The 19,972-nt window shown below is 45.8% G+C and overlaps 1 protein-coding gene across 4 annotated transcripts in view; it reads right to left on the bottom strand.

Moving 5' to 3' along the window:
- Positions 1-12,317, bottom strand: part of LCOR (ligand dependent nuclear receptor corepressor) — an 87,502-nt gene extending 75,185 nt beyond the window's left edge. For 3 of the 4 annotated variants that reach the window (XM_040605245.1, XM_040605246.1, XM_040605249.1), the window contains exon 1: positions 12,201-12,317. In XM_040605245.1, the coding sequence (XP_040461179.1) occupies positions 12,201-12,297 (97 nt within the window). In that variant the 5' untranslated portion in view covers positions 12,298-12,317. The remainder of the gene's footprint in view (positions 1-12,200) is intronic. The other variant, XM_040605247.1, reaches the window with a different exon arrangement.
- Between the last annotated feature and the right edge of the window lie 7,655 nt (positions 12,318-19,972).

The raw sequence follows: 19,972 nt of genomic DNA, 5'->3' as shown, positions 1-19,972 counted from the left end.
TTCAAAAGAGACCTAGTTTTAGAGACACATTCATTTTCCCTCACTGGTTCCAAAAGGAAAGACTCTTGGCATATTTCAAGGCTATGATGTCCTGTTAGTTCATACTTGGTGCTATCTTGTCTACCTCCCCTCAGACTGAACTAAGAGGGAGGATCCACCTGAGTAAAAGAATGCATTACCAAGGAGATTGAAAGCCTGTAGACAAGTATTTTGCCTGTCATTCTGAAAATGAGAGTAAGCTTATGACCTTCTGTGAGGCCACCTGAAGTGAAAGATCATGCTCCCAAGACCATCTGCCTCATTCTGCTTTAGACCCCGACCCTACAGTGAGCGTGAACTGACAGCAGAGAGTGAGCTAGTTACTGCGCTAACAGCCACCGTCCATTTGCAGACTGGCTGCCATGCTGACAAAAAGCAGGAATTTGTCCACAGGAGAGCCGCACTTGTCACACCTAACCACAAGCTGCTCATGCAGGCACCACTGCCCTTCCACACTGCAAATCAACAGTTTGCAGCTCAGAGGTGCAAGACACCACTTGCAGGATTTCTCCACATACCCACATGCATGGCTTTCGGTTTGGTCCACTCACAGCTAAAGTCCCACGCACCCTGCTCAGCCTAACCTAGGACCTCTCACTAAAGCCAGACCTTGACTTCAGGACCTGGCTTACAAACAGACCCTGACATAGCTACACTGGCAAAACTATGAGGCAGCAGACCAGTGTTCAAAGCAAGAATTCTTTAATGTAATTAGTTTAAATTACTAAAGTGTTTTAACTTTGGTAAAAAAACTTTTTTTAAAGAAAGTTTTGCCACCACCAACAGAATCTCAAAACGATGCAATAAATTCAGCACTCTCAACCCTTCAAATCTGTCAGTACAAACCAGCTCTGAAATTAGCTTTGTCTGCTGCTTACAAGCAGAATCATGAAAACTCTCCTAGGCAGCACCACAGCATGCTGAGAGCAAAGATCTATCTGCCTTAAAGATGAGATCAGGAAATAGCTCATCTTTTCCCCCAAACTGAATATGAAGGAACTATTTCTCTTCCCTTACAGCAATGGAAAGCTAAGGACAGACAGAAAAGAACATTAAGCAAGGTTTAGGGTTAGGATGCTGAAATACCCATGAGCATGGTAAGCAGAAGGTGCCGGTTTCTTGGGAACTAGTGTTTTTGCATAGACTTTTTTTTTTTTTTTTTTTTTAAGTAGGTTTAGTAGTTTTAGTCCTGGAAAAAAAAAGTTTCCAAAAATAACTGCTTACTTTCTGAAGTTTGTGAGGTGTCATCACAAGCGCATTTAGCTGCTAAAGTTCATCAACATGCCAGTGAGTATAGACTAAAGCAGCTGTGATTGACTTCTCCCTACATGCCTACCCTTCCACCATCTCCCACTATACATAAAGCTGCACAAGATATTTTGAATCCTAGGGGCAGGAGCAGTCCTTGGGCTACAAGGGGTTGAGAAAATTTAAAGCCCTATCTGCTGTTCTTACTTCGAGCACAGAATTCTGTTCAAAGTACAAGCAGCAGGAAGATACAAATTCAAGATTAGTCACAGGCAAACAGATGATTTAGGAACAAGAACCAATCTGTTATAGGCAGGGAATGCAGCCTCCATGGTAAAGTAGACTACAGTTCTGCAACATCTTTAACCTACTAAGTCAATTTTTAATCTAATTTGAAACTGAGTAACTTGTTGAGCAGAGTAACCTCTGAACTCTATATTCAATTTGGTACTGTTGCTGCGTTCAGTCTGTGACCTCATCTATGGCTCTAGTAAAGTAGAGTGAGCTGGAAGAATGGTCAGGATGGAGACTATTTGGGCTTTGATACCCGTAACAGTAGCGCACCTAGGGATTACCAAACAGCTTAGCGTCCATTCCATACTTCCACATACCTTCTAGTCATTAAAACAAAGAAATCCGTACCTTCAAGACTAGAAACTTAGTTTACTTGTTATTTCAGGGTATCTGCCAATGCACTTCACAGGGACTACAGTTTACACCCCAGCCTGTGCAGTCAAAGTTCTCTTTCACTGCCATCTAAGGGAAGAGTGCTAATGAGATCTTTAGACCCAACACAAACTCTATAGCAGGAGTCTGAGCTTCACAGCAAGGTTCTTGAAAAAGAAAATACAGAAGCCCTGAGTACAGGGAGTGCAGCACTTAAAACAGACCTACATAACACCACACTAGCCTTTTCCCAGAAGTTAGCTTTCAGGTTGAAGTCTTCCAGGGTTAACCTCCTCCATGATATCTATTTTTGGATAAAAATGTACTTTTAAATAATTAGCTATGAGAAGAGAAAGGAAAGATAAAACTCAGTCCTAATCTAATAGATGACTAAATGTCAGCTCATACTCCCTAACACCTACAGCCACTTTGGAAAGGAAAAACAGCCTTTGTTTACAAATCATTTAGAGCAGTAATTTTCAAACTGTGGGCTCCTGAAAAGCATAAAGACCCCACGCAATTTAAACTATTGGCAATAGCTTTGTATTTCCACAGTTGCTTCTTGCCAACTTGAGGTTGAAAGCCACTGATTTAAGAGAGCCCAAGCAAAACACAGTTCGCTCAACAATTTAGGTTTGTTCAAGAGATAAATACAGTGTTCCCATTAGATTCAAAAGATCCTATGCAAAATGGACTTCCGCATGGCCTGTCTCAACTGAGCACTGAAGCTGTTCACTCCCCGATTGCTGCGCGTCACTCAAAAATAGCAGAGGAAAGACCAAGGGATTAGATTTTGTGAAGAGTTTACAAAAATACTCCTGTAAGATCTGAGAACTAGGTTCTCATAGCATCTTACCAGACAGTTCCAGATGATTACATCTGTATTACTTTGTATGAATGCACAGGATGACAAGGAGGACAGAAAAACATAAAAAAACAAAAAAACCAACACAAAACCAGAAATATGAGGGCAGTAGTTAAGCTAGAATAAACTAAATATCCATGGGAAACATTTCAATACTTTTTCTCCCTTCAGGAGAAGGCTCGGTACACTTGTCTTACATATCACATCCTGAAGTATGGATACTCATCTAAACCTACACATAGCCAACATTTCACACTTAGTTTTTCCCCCTCACACCTCTCCATTATTCACTCAAACCTGTAATATTTTAAAAGATATTAAGCTACAGTATGCAGATAAATGATAACGAAGGTCACTGAAATGTTCCACTTCCAGTTGAACAGGAGTACAACTTTCCCAAAGGACATTTAAATCAGCAAAGGGCACTCCCCTTACTTAGCAGTGAGGTCAATTAGATCAAGAAACTACCATCAAAACAAAAGCGTAGAAGTTTTTTCTTAGACAAGTTTTCCTCACTGTCTGTTTTGGAAATGAAGACTATCAGATGACTGGTTTTTTCCATAAGAAATAAGTAAGACCCTTGTGAGAAACCCCAGAAAAGAGATTATAGTATCATATAAACTTAAGTTTCACTAATCACTTCAAAATATACAGGAGAAAGCTCAGGATAAGGTAGCTATGCTCCACCTTTTCTAAAGGATGTAAATGAAATCACTGCTTTGAGATCGCTTTTAAGTTTTCTTAGGTCAGAAAAGGAAATTACCTCCATGCTTTTCTACTCTCTTGCTTTTGCAGAGCAAAATGGAAGTTATTAAGTGTGCACCTCTGTGAAGAGTTTTGTTCATGCAAAGGACACAATGGCATGGTTTCAGAAACGCATCTAGAGGTCACGATGAAACATCACCTAGAACACAGCTTTCATCATTTTTGCCACAATTATGAATCTTAACCCAGGAGATCACCAAACTTGAGACAATGTCTGCTATAACACCAGCTTATCTTCAACTTGTTCATGAAAAGGACAAAATAACTGCCAAAGGAGCCAAGAAAGCCAGTTTGCTATGAGCATTTAAACAAAGCCAATCCATTTTGTGTGTTCCAACATATTTTTATATTTTTTAAGACCTACAAGAGCGCAGAACACAGGAGCACAGGCTGAGAGGGCTCTTCTGCCCACAAGACTCCCCAGTTGAAGCGTATAAGCACATTATTCCAACTAACCTGTGGCTATCTCATCACAAAGTTTCAAAACTAACCCACATGTTTGTCTGCACATTAAGCACTGGTGGAATACATAAGAGCTTTGTGCATATGAATTGCTGTGGAACTACCCTGTCCTCGCAAGGCAGGAGACTGAACTCAAAGTATATTACACAGGTAACATGGAGAGCTGCCGCCTGTCACGTATGTACAGCAGCAAAGGGAGCCAAACAGCACACTGCTACAGACTGACACACACCACTATGTGCTCAGGAGAACAAGTTAAGAGCATTAGCATTATGTACTGGCCTGGAAGTATTAGACTGGGGAATTGCAAGCTGTGGGCTGAAACTTCCACATCTTTTGTTAGTATAACCAACAAAAAAAGAAACCAAGAAATGAAGAACTCTGTAGCTTGACTGCCTGTTCCTCTTCCTACTCTGGCAGTTACTCCTCTTTCGAAACATGACCACCACCCTAACCTAGTAACAGCAGAGGAGAGTGAAAGACCACATCAGATACACTCACCAACACAATCCTCTCCAGCTAAATACTGAAATGCCTGTACTATAAGCATATGCAAAAAAATGCTCAAAGAGAACCAGGAAATTTTTCATTAGTAAACTCAACTCAAGAGTTAAGATTGCCTGGTGGCCTCTGATGTCTTTCCACACTGCTGGATTCAGCTTCTGAAAGCTTTCTTTGTTAATGAATACTAGGCTCTTGTCCAGTCCTCTTTTCTCCCCCTCTTCTCCCTCCCATAAAATATCATGGTCCTCAGGGCATAAGGAACATCCTTTGTCTCCCTGCAAGTCTCCCCTGTGCAGCCACTTTGCCACCGCTTCTGGAAAAATGCAACAGGAGTACCATCTTTTCTCTTCTGTATAAGAGGAGAGGAAAAAACACATGGAGACATCATCTAATAGCAATTTTACCACATAGGAAGTGGTGTCCTGCAGAAATGTCGAAACTCCATAACCTCTGCTTTGTCTTTCGTATGCTGGCAGTGCTGAGTGCTGATGTGTAACTTAAATCTCCTACTGAGCTTTGAGAGTTGATTTTTTTCCTTTTGTCCACTCACCATGAAAGAGCATATGATGATACTACAGAGCATACAAGGCAAAATAAATCCAAGGTAAAAGGCAGATGACTCGAAGATGTCCAGACAAAGAACAATACAGCATTCTTCAAGAGAAAAAGGAAGACGCTTAAGCTCTCATTTCCCAAAAGAAGCTGAGGCCACATGGATTTATCAGAGAGAATTGAGGAACCCCAGAGGGCTTGCAGGGATACCGAGGAGAGGCAGTGTAAAGCTGCAACTTCATTAATGGAGGTACTGGACGAGAGCATTCAACACGGTTGGGAAAGCAAAGCCCACAGTTAATCATCAAGGAGAGAGCATGGTATAGCCCATGGCACTTTGAATAGGGAGAATGAAGCAATCTTCCTGCTACTGTAAATTAACACGATGCATACAGAAATTAGCACTTACTCAGCAAAAGCAACTTGGATTTGTGCATGTGTGTCAATACTAGTTGAATAGCCTCAACTCTTCATTTTCTGCCTCTCCATCCTCTGCAGATGTTGTAGCAAAGAAAGAAAAAAAGATTGTTTTCCAGTCAGGTCTAGCCAGGGAACTGATTCACCAAGCTGTCACACATAGTTGTGCCAGCACAGAGGGGACTATTTAAACCAGCTTAGACAGCACTGCTGTGAAACATAACCACAGTCTGTAGCACAGTTACAAGACAGAAGATGCAAACCTTACAGGGAGTTTACACTCCCTGCCTCTGGAGGAGGCTATTCTGTTCTCCTCTCCCCTTCATCCCATAGACGTGATCCCATCCAGTGCTTCAGATGAGCTCTCCTGCTCATCTCATTCCTAGCTAGGATGACTCAGGTTACTAAGCATTACCAGAAGATTAGCTGGTTTTGCAGCCTTCTGTCTGTTTAGTAAAAACAAGCACTACGACCCCTTTCAGCCAGAGGCAGAGCCTAGATTGGCTCAGCCCATCCCATCCAACCCTGCCCTCAGAAAATCCCAGAAGTTTTGTATTTCTCAGAGAATTAGAAATATCCATCCCAGTAACCTCTGAGAACCAAAGCTTCATCCTCTTAAGAGTGAAAACATATATACATAGAAGGGTGAGGAAGAGGACTGGAAAGTCCCCTGTAAAATCCTACAGTAGTGTCTCCTCCGCCCCAATCAGTATGACAGGGCTACCTTTCTTTATCCTTTTAAATGCCTGGTTTTCCTCAAACCTTGCTTAAACTGACTTTTAGTAAGCATTCTCACTGTTATTTTACATTAGCCATGAAAGAACACAAGTTCTCAGATAAAGAAAGAAAAAAAAAAATCAACCAAAAAAAATCCCACAAGACAGTACTTGTCTGGGTGTAAGATAGCCTAAAATGGCAGAGAATTTAGCCATTTAAGTATTACGCAATAAGGATTTAGACAACTGAGCACAAGAACTAGGATTTTGTATCATCCATTCAATTAAAGTGCAGTTATTGTATTTCTGTACATAATAGTATTTGGAGTATCATCAATATATGGCACAAACCGCCAAAAAATAGCTTAAAAATTTAGTACAGTCCTTCAGGCATTCTTTTAAAATGATGCTGTACCACAAAGCTGTAAATCTGTAGTACATATATCTCAATATAAATAGTACAAAGATCTTATCTAGGTGGATTTGGACTATTTCCTGCATGCACAGAATGGATTACTGTAATTCATTTTGAGAAGTTCTGTTAAAAGTGGATGAACTCTAAATGTCATTAGCTCTTAGTTAAAAATTAAGTCAAAAAAACCCTATACTTCCTGCAGGATGAACATGTCCAAAGAAGGAAACTTCCTACCTTGCAGTGATAGTTGCTACTTCACACAAATTAAAAGAGATTTTTGTTGAAATGCAAAACAAACAAAGTGATTTGGCTAAGTCCAAAATTTCATGTTGCAGCCACCAGAAGAACTCAAGATGGTATAATACGAAGCGATTATCAACATTTATTTGAGTATGCATTTGTTTGATTGATATCATCCCTGTCAGGGTAGAAGTTATTCTTCATTTGCAAATAGGGAAGCAAGGGCAAATCTGTAGTGATTTATAGTGAATCCAAAGAGATATTTGAAACAGATCTAGATTCATCCCCCGCAGTTCAACTTCTACTGTTCTTCAGATGCATACCATCCTTCCATGCACATTTAAAGTAAAGCTAAATATCAAGCTGTAAATTCCACTCCTTACAACTAAAGATTTTTATTTTTAAATGACAGCTGCCTCTTTTTTTCTGGCATAATTTCGTCATAAAAGGGTAATTCTCCCTCTCTGTATCCATCCTGCCAACAGGCAAAAATGTTCGTGTGTAGACCAGATCTTCTTGAACAGGCCTTCAACTACCACACTGTAAAGCTGCTGTACAATTATTAATTAAAAAAGCCGCAAGCTGCATTGACGTTACATGCAGGTTGAAATAAGGCAAACTACCACTTGCACATTTGTTGGGGACATGGCTGGGGGCATATCTAAAACAGATACCAGTTTAGAATAGCCCTACATTCCAACTTTTACTAGCCCTTAGTTTAACTTGCTTTTTATTATTATTGTTCATCAACATCAGGGCTATAACAAGCTTTCTCATTTTGGAACAAAGAAAGACAATCTGCCCTTTGAACTAGAACTACGTTAAAACACTTGGAGACTCAAGCCAACTTCCAAAACAATGAGATAACATGTTTGGAAGCACCAACTAATTCATATCACATACAGGCTGGAACTATACCCAAGTAATCAAGATAAGAAAATGTAATAAAGATTTCAGAATTATTCAACTGTTACACACCTCTTGATTAATATTAGCTTCTAATACTTCCTGATGTATCATATTTCTTCCACACTTTAGTCCTAAGTATCTAAAGGTCATGGAAGACCACCACTATTCAACAAATTAGTACACAGAAACAGATCAGGTACTTAGGTTGCAGGATCTCACCAGCAACAATCATTAGAAGAAAAAAAAAGAAAAAAAAAAGTACTTCAGCTTATTTTGACAGCTTAAGGGTAAAATCAACAGCTAAGCAGCACCTCAGTGGAACACTGACAGAGCTCAAGATGACTGGAGATCTTAGGTGAATGTTACAAGTTTTCCCTTTAAATCATCATTTTGCTCCTAAAACAAGGATCACTACTGGAGAGAACTAACGCATTCCCCTCCCCGCCCCCACCTCCCCAACACAGGCTGTAATTCAGCCACGGAGTCTATAAGAGTACAGCTAATATTTAACAAAGGGCCAAGCATCACCAGCTAGTAGAAATGCATGCGACCACCTCAAACTATCACTCCAGTAAGCACACAGCACTACAATGCTATTACTGCCTGTATAAAAGGTGTCAGGAGGGTTTCAGGGATCTGTGGGTTCTCTCCTCCCTCAAACTCCCCATTCCTTAGCTGATGTGATCTCAACAACCATTTCCAATTCAGCAAGTGTCTGAACAGAAGGTGACTGGAGGCTGGGAGAAGGAAAAAAAAATATTAAAAGAATAAAATCATCACATACATTTGTCTCTAGGTATCTGGTTTTGGCCACGAGAAAGACACTAATACTCAAGACTGGTAAAGAGAACACATATGTCAGCATCAAATCGTTATCATCTGGCATATCATGTCTCTAGAATCAGAGTCCTACCAGGGCATCAAGACACTGTGTGCCACTCCAGGCTACCCTCGTACAATGTGGTCCAACAGCTCAATACATCTCACTGCAAAGAGAGCTTAGACACCCCTTCTCCACACTTCCCTCAAACTCCAGGCCACAGCATGATGCTCCCTCAACTTCATCACTGCATCAAGAGAACTGCTCCCAGACCCGTCCTTCACCAGCTGCACCACCACACTCCCCCTCAAAAAAGGGCTTGAAACACATGACAAGGAAGTATGGTTTAAGCCGAATCAGTTCCCTGAGTAACCTCCCACAAAAAGCTGCGCTGGCACAACTGAAGGTGCAACTCTCTGACAGTTCAAGATGATGTGTACCTCTGCTGCTGCATTCTCACACTCTTCCTTTCTACCAGCTATGCATGCTCATCCTCCTCCTTTTTACCTGGTATTTGCTTGACCTGACAGGGAGCTACACTAGCAGAAAAATTATTCTACCCCTGAAGAAAAGATGATGTTTCTGCTGGCCTAAGTCCCCTGAATTGGCTCCCTGTGGGCAAAGGAGGTCTTTCAGCCCTCCTGTGTTTTTTCCTCCCCTCAAGAGCACAAGTTTAGTTTGACAAACTGTCATAAGGCCACAGCCCAAAAGAGCAGCAGAAGCAAGAGGGGAAAGTGAATTACTTAAGCCACTTTTATTGCCAAATGCACTGGTTCAAACCACAGGCTTTATTTTTTCTGACTACCACACTGTGTGGTATTAAAATGACTTTTCAGGGAATGATGCTAACACAAAGAATCCCACACATCTCAGATTCACTTTCAGAACTAAGTATGAATGGGTATTTCTAAAGTAACAAGAAGGATTTTCCCATATTCTTCTTCCCCATATTTATCTATCAGTATTTATTACAGAAATTCTTAAAGACTGCTACAAATGGCTAAGGTGAAACAGAATGTTATATCATTTAACAGGTCAACTTCCAAATCTCAAGGAACATTGTCAAAATTCACAAGGACGAGAGAGATGTATTAGGGGCAAGGGGTTAAGGTCACAGCATAATTTCAGCTGGACATCCCGGGCTAGTGCAATAAATCTTTTACAATTCTATGACCAAATATCATAAACGAAAAAAGTAACAAATTACAAATTTACATGACCCAACAATTTATGCAAGATTCATACTAGGAATAGGGCAGGTCCCGAGATCTCATAAAGCTGATCAATTTGAGGTTGAAACTATTTATGACACAGTGCCATCAAGATAAAAGTCACATAGCACTGTTACACTTTGGACTCGATTTTTACTTTTTTTTTTTTTTTTAAATGGTTTTGTACTTTATCTCCAAAAAATCCCAGTGAACTCTGTGCTTAACGTTGTTCACAGTATCTTTTGTTAAACACACACAGAGGGACTTTCACAGAGGGACTTCTTCTGGAGGAACAAAACTATATCAAATTTAAGCAACAAGGAAGAGATATGGAAGGGACAGAGGAGAAAGCAACTTCTCCAGGAGCTGGCAATTTAAAAGGCTTTAGGGAAGTGGAACAGGGTGTGTACAAATGAGGGTGGCGGGGGTTGGCGGTGCTGTTTGTTTTAAGTTTTAGCACTTAGGGTTGCTAAGAACTTTATTAACGTAGTGTTTTCCTTGAGTCTGTAAGTAGCACAAACTTCTCTAGCTGCCCAAGATTTTCCCAAAGAGCTGTGTAACGAACATACACAATTTTTGCATTTCACCCCAATGCAAGATCTTCAACAGCAGCTTTGAAACTGTCCTTTCCCCACTCCCCAATACTCCCCTTCCCTCCCCCCACCCACCCACCCACCCCATTTATGCCTCACAGCTATTTGGTTAAACTCTGAGCAGCAGGACAGCTCCACTGGAGGATTCAGGGACCCAGCGACAGAGCAGCAGGGGCCGAGAGGAAGATGAGATGACGTGCTTCAAGTAGGGAGTTTAGAAAGGACTAGAACAGGTGATCCCCAGCAACCAAGGTAAGAAGAGATGAGAAATGGAGACATAAGTAAAATAAATCCTATTCAAGCAGAGGTGGAAGCCAACAAAACATTCCAAACATACCAAAGCTATAATCAAAATAAAACCCCATAAACTCGATCTAGAAGTATCAAAAATTGGTTGGAAAGAAAACCCAGCACTTCTGTGTAGAGTCTGAGTTTCTCAGCAATGTATTGCCCTTGAATCGTTTTATGCTTGAAACAAGTTAATTGCTCCTATTAATCTGGAGTTAACAAGCATCCAACGTACACTTTTGTATTAGAGAAATTTAAACATTCAGCCGAAGCCAAAAATACATATGGTAGCAGTTACAACTCCTGGCGTAACCAAAAGCGGTGTTTCAAATCCCTGGTAACGAACTAGGATGCTGAGCTAACTGACAATAAGAGGTTTAACTCTGCACACAAGGAACTAACGTGAATCTGTGAATGTTATTACAGATTACCTACACTGAGCAGTCACCGGCAGATTATGGCCATATTTGCATACTTAAAAATAAAATGAGGATTTGTGCTCAATTAAAAGAAGGAAGCCAAACCAGACGAGGCATACCAGTGTTCTGGTTAGAGATCTTTTAAGATCACCGTGGAAGTTCACAGCCTACTGTTGTCAAACCTATTTTACTATCTTTGCAGACACCCACCGAATCAACTGGCCTAGAGCTGGCATTTATGTGTATGTTGGGACCGGCAGAAAAGACCTCGATATCTTGCCAGGGAAAGAGAAAAGGGCGAAATCTGTATTTTGAGTGGAGAAAGTTACACGAGATGAAAGGGCGCCGGGGACTTCCTTTTCAAAAACCCCACACACTCGATGGCAAGGAGCCTGCATAACAACAAACGCGCACGAGAGAGGAGGAGGAGAGGGGAAAAAAGGGGAGGGGGGGAGAGAAGCAATCACACATCCTCGTAATGCCCGCGGCCCCGCGCTGGAACCGGGGCGTCAATCCGGCACCCCGATGCACAACTTTCCGCCGGCCCCGCCGCCCCGCTCCCCGGGCCCCCCTGCCGCTGCCCCCGCTGGGGCGCGCCGCCGCCGCCGGCTCCGCGGCCTCGCTCCCCCCTCCCTCCCGCCTCGCCTCACGGCGGCGGGCCGGGGTCAGGTGGGCCGGGCCGGGCCGGACCCGCCTCGCCTCCCGCGGCGGCGGATGGGCACTGACAGGCGGGCCGCTCCCCGCCGGCGGGCGCGGCCCCGGCCCCGCCGTAAACAAGTTTGAAGGGGCCGCGGCCGGGCCGGGCGGGGAGGAGCGGGCGCGGCGCTGACAGGGGCCGCACAAAAGGGCAGGGCAGGACCCCCCTCCCGGCTCCCTCCCCGGCGAAGGGCGGGGCCCGGCCCGGCGCCGCTCGCCTCACGGCGGCCCGCGGCGGGGGGAGGGAGGCGGGCCCGCAGGCCGCGGCGCCGCTCGTCTCACGGGCCTCCCCCCCACCGGTGGAGCCTTCCCCCGCGGCGGCCGCCGCCACCGCGGGGCCCGGCCCGGCCTCCCCGCCGCGCCGCCGTCCCTCACCTACACAGTGAATGAGCTTGTGTCGCCACGAATCGAGCTGGTGGCGGACGCCGCGCCTCTCGATGGAGCACTGCTGCCGCCCGCACGGGCTCGCCATCTTCTGGGCGGCGGGCGGGGGTGGGGGTGGGGGCGGCGGCGGGCACGGCCAGGGGGGCAGGGACGGGAAGGAAGGGCCGCGCGCCGCGCCGCGCCACGCCCACCCGCCGTCAGCGCCCGCCTCGCCGCGCCACGCAGGCGCCGCCGGGCCGCGCCCCGCCCCGCCCCGCCGCGCGCCCCTGCCCGCCCCGCGCCTGCGCGGCTCCGGCCCGCCCCGCCGCCGCCACCTGCCCGCACGTGCGGCGCCGCCGCGCCCGCCCGCCGGGGGCGCTGTGTGCCCCCCGGGCCGTCCCGCCCCGCCGCTGAGGGGACGTCGCACCCCTGAGGGGTCGCGGTCTCCCGAGGGGCGTCCCGCCCCCAGCGCCCGTCCCTCGGGCGGCGCTGACCCCCAGAGGCCGCCCCGCCCCCAGCGCCCGTCCCTCGGGCGGCGCTGACCCCCAGAGGCCGCCCCGCCCCGGCCGGAGGCGCCAACGCGGGTTTCTGTCAGGAGGAGCCCCGACTCCCAGCTCCCCCGGGCAGCCGGAAGCACCGGGCCTGCTGCTGGCCCTTGGGGAGGACGCTCGGCTGCGGGTGCCCGCAGGCCTCCCGGCACCGGTCCCAGGGTGACAGTTCCCTGCCGCAGCCACCCTCTGTGTCTCGGCAGTGCCCGTTCTCCCTCCAGCCTCCCACCACCGGCAGCGCCTGCGCTCCAGCGCCAGCTCGGGTGCTGTGAGGGGGTCGGTGCCGCCATTCCTGATGGTGGGCGGAGGGCACACGGACAGGCGAGGGAAGGCCTGGTGCTGCCTGCTGCCTGGGCAGGAGGAAAATGTCGGCACCAGCTCTATGCAGCTTCAGGTGCTGAGCTGGGAAGGGTGAAATGCCTCACCTCACCCCAAACCCTAGCGCAAGGCCAGAGGTGAAGCCCAGAAGTCATGGCCTTTATTCCCCCACCCTCACCCCCGGAGCCATTACCCTCACCTCTCCAAGCCACACACGATTAGGGCGTTTGAAAGGCGGAGGAGTCAAAGCTGGCTGTATGTAGATGTGATAGTAGCATGTCCCTGGTAAGATATTTCCTGTGGAGAGAGGGACGTGTTTGAGCCACTGCTGTCTGGGTGCAGTCAGAGCTGCAGGAAAGCCAGTTGTCCTGTCCAAAGGGAACTCCAAGGGGCACAGGATGGGCTCTTGGGGCACGCGGGTAGGAGAGCTTGTGTCCTACAAAAGCAAACCGGTACGGCTCCATGTGGGTAGTTCAGCAAAAGGAAAGCAAAACCGAGGTGTGATTGCTCTGCCCGTGTATGGGGGAAGCTCCAGTGGGGAAAGGGTGTAAATTCCAAGGAGGGGACAGAGTCCAATGGTAGCATAAGGACAGATTATTAGTTGACTCTTAATACCCTCGTGAAGAAAATCAGAAGACTATTTCTAACTGAAGAGGTGGAACTTCCTAGAGCAAACAGCAACCAGAGTAGCAAAACACAAAAGCCCATTTCAAGATGCAGCTTCGCTGTGAAGAGGGCAACATGACATTTGTTTCCATGAGCAGAATAGACAGGGTTAGTGACCAGAGAATCCTAGTCCTGTTTTGAAAGCCATTAGCAGTGGAAAGAAGGAAAGCATGACCTATGGAGAATTTCTCTGCTACAAACAGCAGGAACACTCTTTGGGCACCTCTGCTCAGCTCAGCTCCACCTCACTCCAGTTGTTTGCGATATCCTGGTCTTCGTTCCACCCCTTTTTCAGTGTGATGAACCATTGGAGTTTATGTGTCTTCATTTCCAGAGTCCTTGTGTTGGCAGTGGGGAATCTTGTTTCCACTCAAAGTCTAGACATGCCTCTTGCTAGAGCCAGTTCAAAAGTCTTTTAGGCACTATGCTAACCACAGAAGTACTTCCCTGAGAGACAGATGATCTAAACAAAAGGATTGCAACGTGAATGCTCTAGACTCCAGCGGGGAACTTCTACCTGCAGCTTGGACAGTCGCTAGAACAGCGAGCGGGTGGACAAGCTGCTGGAGAGGCTAATGGTTGCTGACCTTGTATCTTACCAATCCAGATACACCAGGACAACTGCCTGCTCACTGTGGTTTTCACGAGAATCTTCCTGCAAATTCTGACTTGCAAGATTCCTCTCTTGCTCCAATGCTCACAAAATAAACTTGACAGTGGTAAGTTTGCTGGAAGCAGGGCTATTGGCTGTCAAACTGTTACTATCTCCTTGTTTCTTCTGCACTCAGTCTGCATCCCTGCTGTGACAGGCAACAGGGTCACATGATGCTGGTCTTATATTTATGAACCTCCATTTTAGAGTGAGTTTGTTTTCTTGCTACTGCTAACTACTTTCAGGAGGCTTCTCCCAAATTTCCCTTCCCTCATGGCTGCAGACCGACTCCTAACATACCAGTGGCCTGTGTTTCCAAATCCACTTACACCCATGCAGGTCTGAAGTGCTCTTTTAAGCATCTCTTCTCCCAGGCCTTCCCCTTATGCAATTCTGTGCACAGTCTCCACATGGCCCTCCTTTTTCTAAGGTGGACAAGATAAGTTTCCATAGCTCCTCCTTCTGTGGCAGTTTGACTATTGCCTGGGTGGTATTAGTGGTCCTTCAGTGCACCTGATCAGTTTTGAACATATTTTTCTTGAGCAATCACAAGCAGAATTAGGTATGCTTTTCCACAAAGCACGCCTGCCCTCTGGAGAAAGTACCTTGCCTGAATGAAAGTCACATCCTACAGCTTTGACTCATGCGCCTTGGTGGCTTTAACTGGTTGTGCCCTGCTCATCTATCATCTGCCCTGTGGCTGGAGGTTAGCACTCCCATGACAGAGCTAACAGGATGGAAGTGTGCATTGGCTGGCATATCTTGCTGTGGTTATGCTATCTCTAATCTTCACCTCAGCACTTATTAATAGAGGGTTCCAGTTTTGTTGTTCTCTTTTTTTGCAATCCTCTGTTCCTAGACTGATGATTAGATACCAAATTCTTTGAGGTAGCCCCACATTTCTATTCTGTGCTGGTGCAGCACCTAGCAAAAATCTTCTGATTTCTGACTGGGACAGGTAAGAGGATTAATTCCTTTTCCAAACCCTCCTGCCCCACCCCAAGATAATCAGAGACTGTTAGCATGATAAATACCAACAATTTGGATTTCTTACTCACTGCCAAAGCAGAGAGGATGAGGAAAGCATGAACCAGAGGATCCAGTACATAAAGCAGCAGAAAGTGCTTGAGAGCCAGAGGAAGGGAACAGTCGTGCAATCTAAGAAGTGGTTTAATTCCCCAGGCCTCCTGTGGGGAAGGGCAAACAGAGGGTCAAGGTCCACTTAAAAAAAAAGAGCAACAACATCTGGAATTGCCAGCTAAAACTTTTGTGTTCAGAGGGATGGAGAAGAAGAGTGTAAAGAACAGTGGGACTGGCCTTAGGAGACCCATCAAGAGCAAGAGCTAAGTGAGCAATCACAAACATACCAAGGTGGTAGCAGATCTGATGTCCCCAGAATTAGGCTGGATGGTGTCTGATACACCAGAGCTTGCATCGTGCTGCCACCAACGCCATCGGATGGTTTTGTTGAAACCAAAGCGAATCCACCACTTTCTTGGCCAACGCCATCAGCAGGCCCCAGCAGCCATTCCTCTGCTCACTCCTGAAAATGGCTCAGCACAAACTCTCTAGCTGGGACAGAGCTTCAGCCTCCCCCAGCTTCTCCACCAGCCATGAGACTTGCTGCAGTAGGGGTGTTGCTTTTCCCGTTTCACAGTGGCTCCCCTTTGATGTTAATTGTTTGCAGGCAAAGCTTAGCGGAGAGCGTAGCTGTTCTCTGGTTCATCTGCTGGTTACAACTGAGCTGCCCAGACCAGCAGAGAAAATGCTTTGATGTTAATGAGCTGCAGACAATTTCTCTTAACACTGAGCAGGGCCTGGCATCTCAGAGGTAAGACTTTCAAGGCAGATTCTACAGCAAGTCTCTCCAACATCCGTTTTGCCACAGGAACAGAAAATACTCAAGAAGATATTAGAGCAGGAACCTGTCCTCCCACCTGGTCTCGCACCACACACAGTATTGTCACAGAGCCTGTGACACAGAGATGCCAGAGGCAGGGAGGCAGCAGGAATAAGAAATGGCCCCATCAAATCACATGACCTTTAAGGGATCCAGTGGAAGCATGATTTACCCCCTCGCCCCGTAAACTGCCTGCCTCTCTGGTCCTGTGAATGCACAGAAATGGGAGACAAGGATGGGCTGTAAACTCATTTGCAGGAGACTGGTTCCCATCTGGCTGGTGCTCGAGGTAACCCCATTCTGTGTGTGGCACCTTCTCCATCAGCACAGATGTCTGAACGAAACAGGCCAGCTGCAGCAAAGTGAGACTTGCGCAGGCAGCCTTGGACTATCCCCTTTCCTAAGTGGATAAACTAGGAAAACACTTTTCTGTAGATCTGCTACAGGCAGCAGCACACTGCCGAGTGCATACGAACCTACAGCGATGGGTCCCCTCAGAGACAGGGTACAAAAGAGCACATGGATGTGTTGCAGCTTCCCTGGGTTCAGTCAGCCTTTGTCATGGGCCCCAGACAAGGGGGTTGGGACTTCTCCCAAGGGCAGCACCTCACGAGCTTGAGGAAAAGCCCAGGTTAGGCAGAGGTTCCTGCTGTGGAGAGATGGGGTGGGAAGCAGGGAAAGGTGAGAGAGAGATATGCCCAGTGGAAGTGTGAGGTACCACAGTCTGAGCAAGGCAGCATGGAATCACAAGTCCAAACAAAGACAAGTGAGAAAAAAGGCACAAATTCAATTTTGTAACCTCTACCAGTCATCAGCAAAGTATATTTACCATATCACACAAACTCTGCTTCTTTCCACACACTGTGAGCTCTTGAATGAAGAAGCAAGCAACGCAGTCCTCTGGGGAGCCCCCAGCCAAGCAGAATCAAACGCAGACTATGTTCCATCAAGTGGAACAACAAATGAGACCTCACTGAAGGTTAAGGAGAAACATGCCTTCTTCTGTGGAATGTGGCTTAATTCCAATATATTGCATCTGTTAAATGATATATATAACGAGAGAGAGATATTATCTTCTCAGTTTTCTCTCCATTACAGGATTGTTCCCTGCAGCAAACTTTGGATACAAACATAAAATAATGAAAGCCAAGACAGAATGCTTGTCCCAGGCCCATTGCAGGGAGGAGCTCACACAAATGCATGTACTCCATCCTACACTGAAATAAAACCTAACGAGGTAGGTTTTTTTTTTTCCCCTGTAGTTAAGAAAAAGAAAGTGACATCATAGAGGAGCCCATGACTGATCACAGGCCAAGGAGGCAATGCTGCAGTTTGGAAAGTCTACTCAAGTCAATGGGAAGAGAGATGAAATTAACCTTTGACAAGGCATTCAGCATTTGCTGTGCAGCAAAAATCACTCCCAAAAGTCACTCCATTCAAGCAAAGCTTGTGGGATGTGTTTTGACACTACGGATACAACTGCACAGCCAGCACCCTGCAAGAGATGATACTGGCAGAGACAGGCAAGCTGACGACAGCACAGAGCAATGCACGCCACCATCCACAAAGAGTGGGAAGGGAAACGTTGTGATTTATGCTGCTGGGCAGTAGTCTGCAATCCGCCACGGAGTGCACACAGGATGGATGAAGAGGGCAGCAATAAGATCCCTTTTTTAGAGGGTTTTACTGTCCCATGCAATAGCAGCTTCACTAGAGATGGGCAGATGTATCAGTCTGAAAGCGAGATATTCATTAAGTTTAGGATGGATTTCAGTACACAAGACGTTGTGTTGTCAGTAATTGCAATATTAATGTAAATAGAAAGCAATAGATTTGGAAGGTGGACAGGAATAATCTGGGGTTTACAGCACGGAGTTTATCCCCATTAAAGGAACAGGAAAGCTTGAGCGTTGAATAAATGGACTAGAAAAGATCACCTTTGTAATAAAAGGAAGGGTGCATGCAGCAAGGTGAACACTAGGTCAACTTGTAACGGTTTCGAGGGGATGAGGGAACATTCACCTGAAACTAGGACAGAGCTGGAACAGCTGAGCTGTCTGCAGCAAATACAACTTGAGATAGTTCTTTTGTCTTTATCAGAGGCTAAATGCATATAATGCTATACCTCCAAAAGTCTCGGAATGGGTTTAAAAACAACAAAAAAAATCCAGAATGGGGATTTTGTAGGAAGATAACAGACAAAGTCCTTCATGTACACACAGAAGCCCTCCAAATCCAAATAAATACATACGAAACCCTCAAGATGAGAGTTGCTGATGAATACAACACTGAATAGCTTTCCACCCTGGATGCGCCCACAGGGTTCTGCAACAGCCCTTAGCAAAGCAAAGGAAAGCATGAGACTGCAAGGCATCTTTTACTTCGGCTGTTGCTGGGGCTGTGTCTGGCACCCACCATGATCCAGGGAAAAGCAGACTCAGTTCAGTCCTGCATGCTTTGCTCCAGTGCCACTGTCCCTTACACATACTAGGCATCTCTCCTCTGCATGACACTTACATTCACACAAGGCAGCACACTTGGTTATGTGTGTCATGGATGAGCCATTTTGCTGCTAAAGGAGCAGTTAACTGCTGGGTTCTGCTTTTTCCCCACTGGAGGGAAGAGAGTCAGCTATCTTTTTGTCTGTGCCACTGCTGACTGTCAGGAAATTTGGAGGAACTTAATCAACTTTGGTCCGATTCAGTCAAATTTGCAAGAATGGTGGCAACCACAGTATAGTTCCAAAGCTCTTAGCAGGGTGATTAGCAGACTGCACAGCCTTGTGGGTGTCAGCTCATTCAGAAATGCTACAGAAACAGGAAACAACAAAACATTAACTCAACCAAGCATGCGGGTAGCTCAGAGGAAGGCTTGGTGCATCCTATGAGAGAAGCAAGGGGAACAGACACTTGCAACTTACAAACTTTCCACACCAGCAACCTGACAGGTAAAGTGTCTCCAAAATGAAGATTGCAAAGAGTTTGAGAACTTGAAGTTGCTTATGACAGAGCCCCAAACCTGATATACTACAAAATAAAGTCAGTGCTTAATTATGGCTTCAGGCGTCAGTGTCCTGCACTCAGCCACATTCAAAACTACGCTCAACGTTAAATGAATTTGTGGTCACTGCGAAGGCATGAAGGAGGTGCTGGAGGCGCGGTCCCAAATGCCTAATTCTGATAGCACTTGCCTGAGAATTTGAAAGCATTTCAGATATGAAACCACTGAAATTATTTGATGCAGTGTACCACCTTCTGCTTAAGCTGGCCTTTGTAATGAAGAAGTGAAAAGTGGCAAATGTTGTGCCAGCTTCTGACTAGAGGCTGAAGAAATTAGGGAATTATTACTGTAGCCATCACCCTGGTAAGAACTCCAGTATGGGTATAAAAAGCTGAATGTCTTTATACATGGTAAACCAACCCTAACCAGCAACACCCATAAAATGTTTTCTGCCATTACAGAATATGGGGGGGGAGCACATGCAGCTAGAAAGTATCTCTGCCCTTCTCCAAGCTGACACAAGTTTTCTTTTCAGTAATATACTTTCAGCAAACTGAAAAAGGAGCTGGTGAAGGAAGACATTTCCATGGAGCAAAGCCCAGAGCTAGATATTGAACATGTGAATTTTATTTTAAAAAAGCAACAACAACAAAAAAAAACCCAAAACACCCAAGCCAATGTAAGATCTTGTCTCATTTCA

This window comes from Falco naumanni, chromosome 9 (assembly GCF_017639655.2).
Source record: "Falco naumanni isolate bFalNau1 chromosome 9, bFalNau1.pat, whole genome shotgun sequence".
Lineage (NCBI taxonomy): Eukaryota > Metazoa > Chordata > Aves > Falconiformes > Falconidae > Falco > Falco naumanni.
The sequence above is the reverse complement of the archived record's forward strand: the minus strand, read 5'-3'. Positions and strand labels throughout refer to the sequence as shown.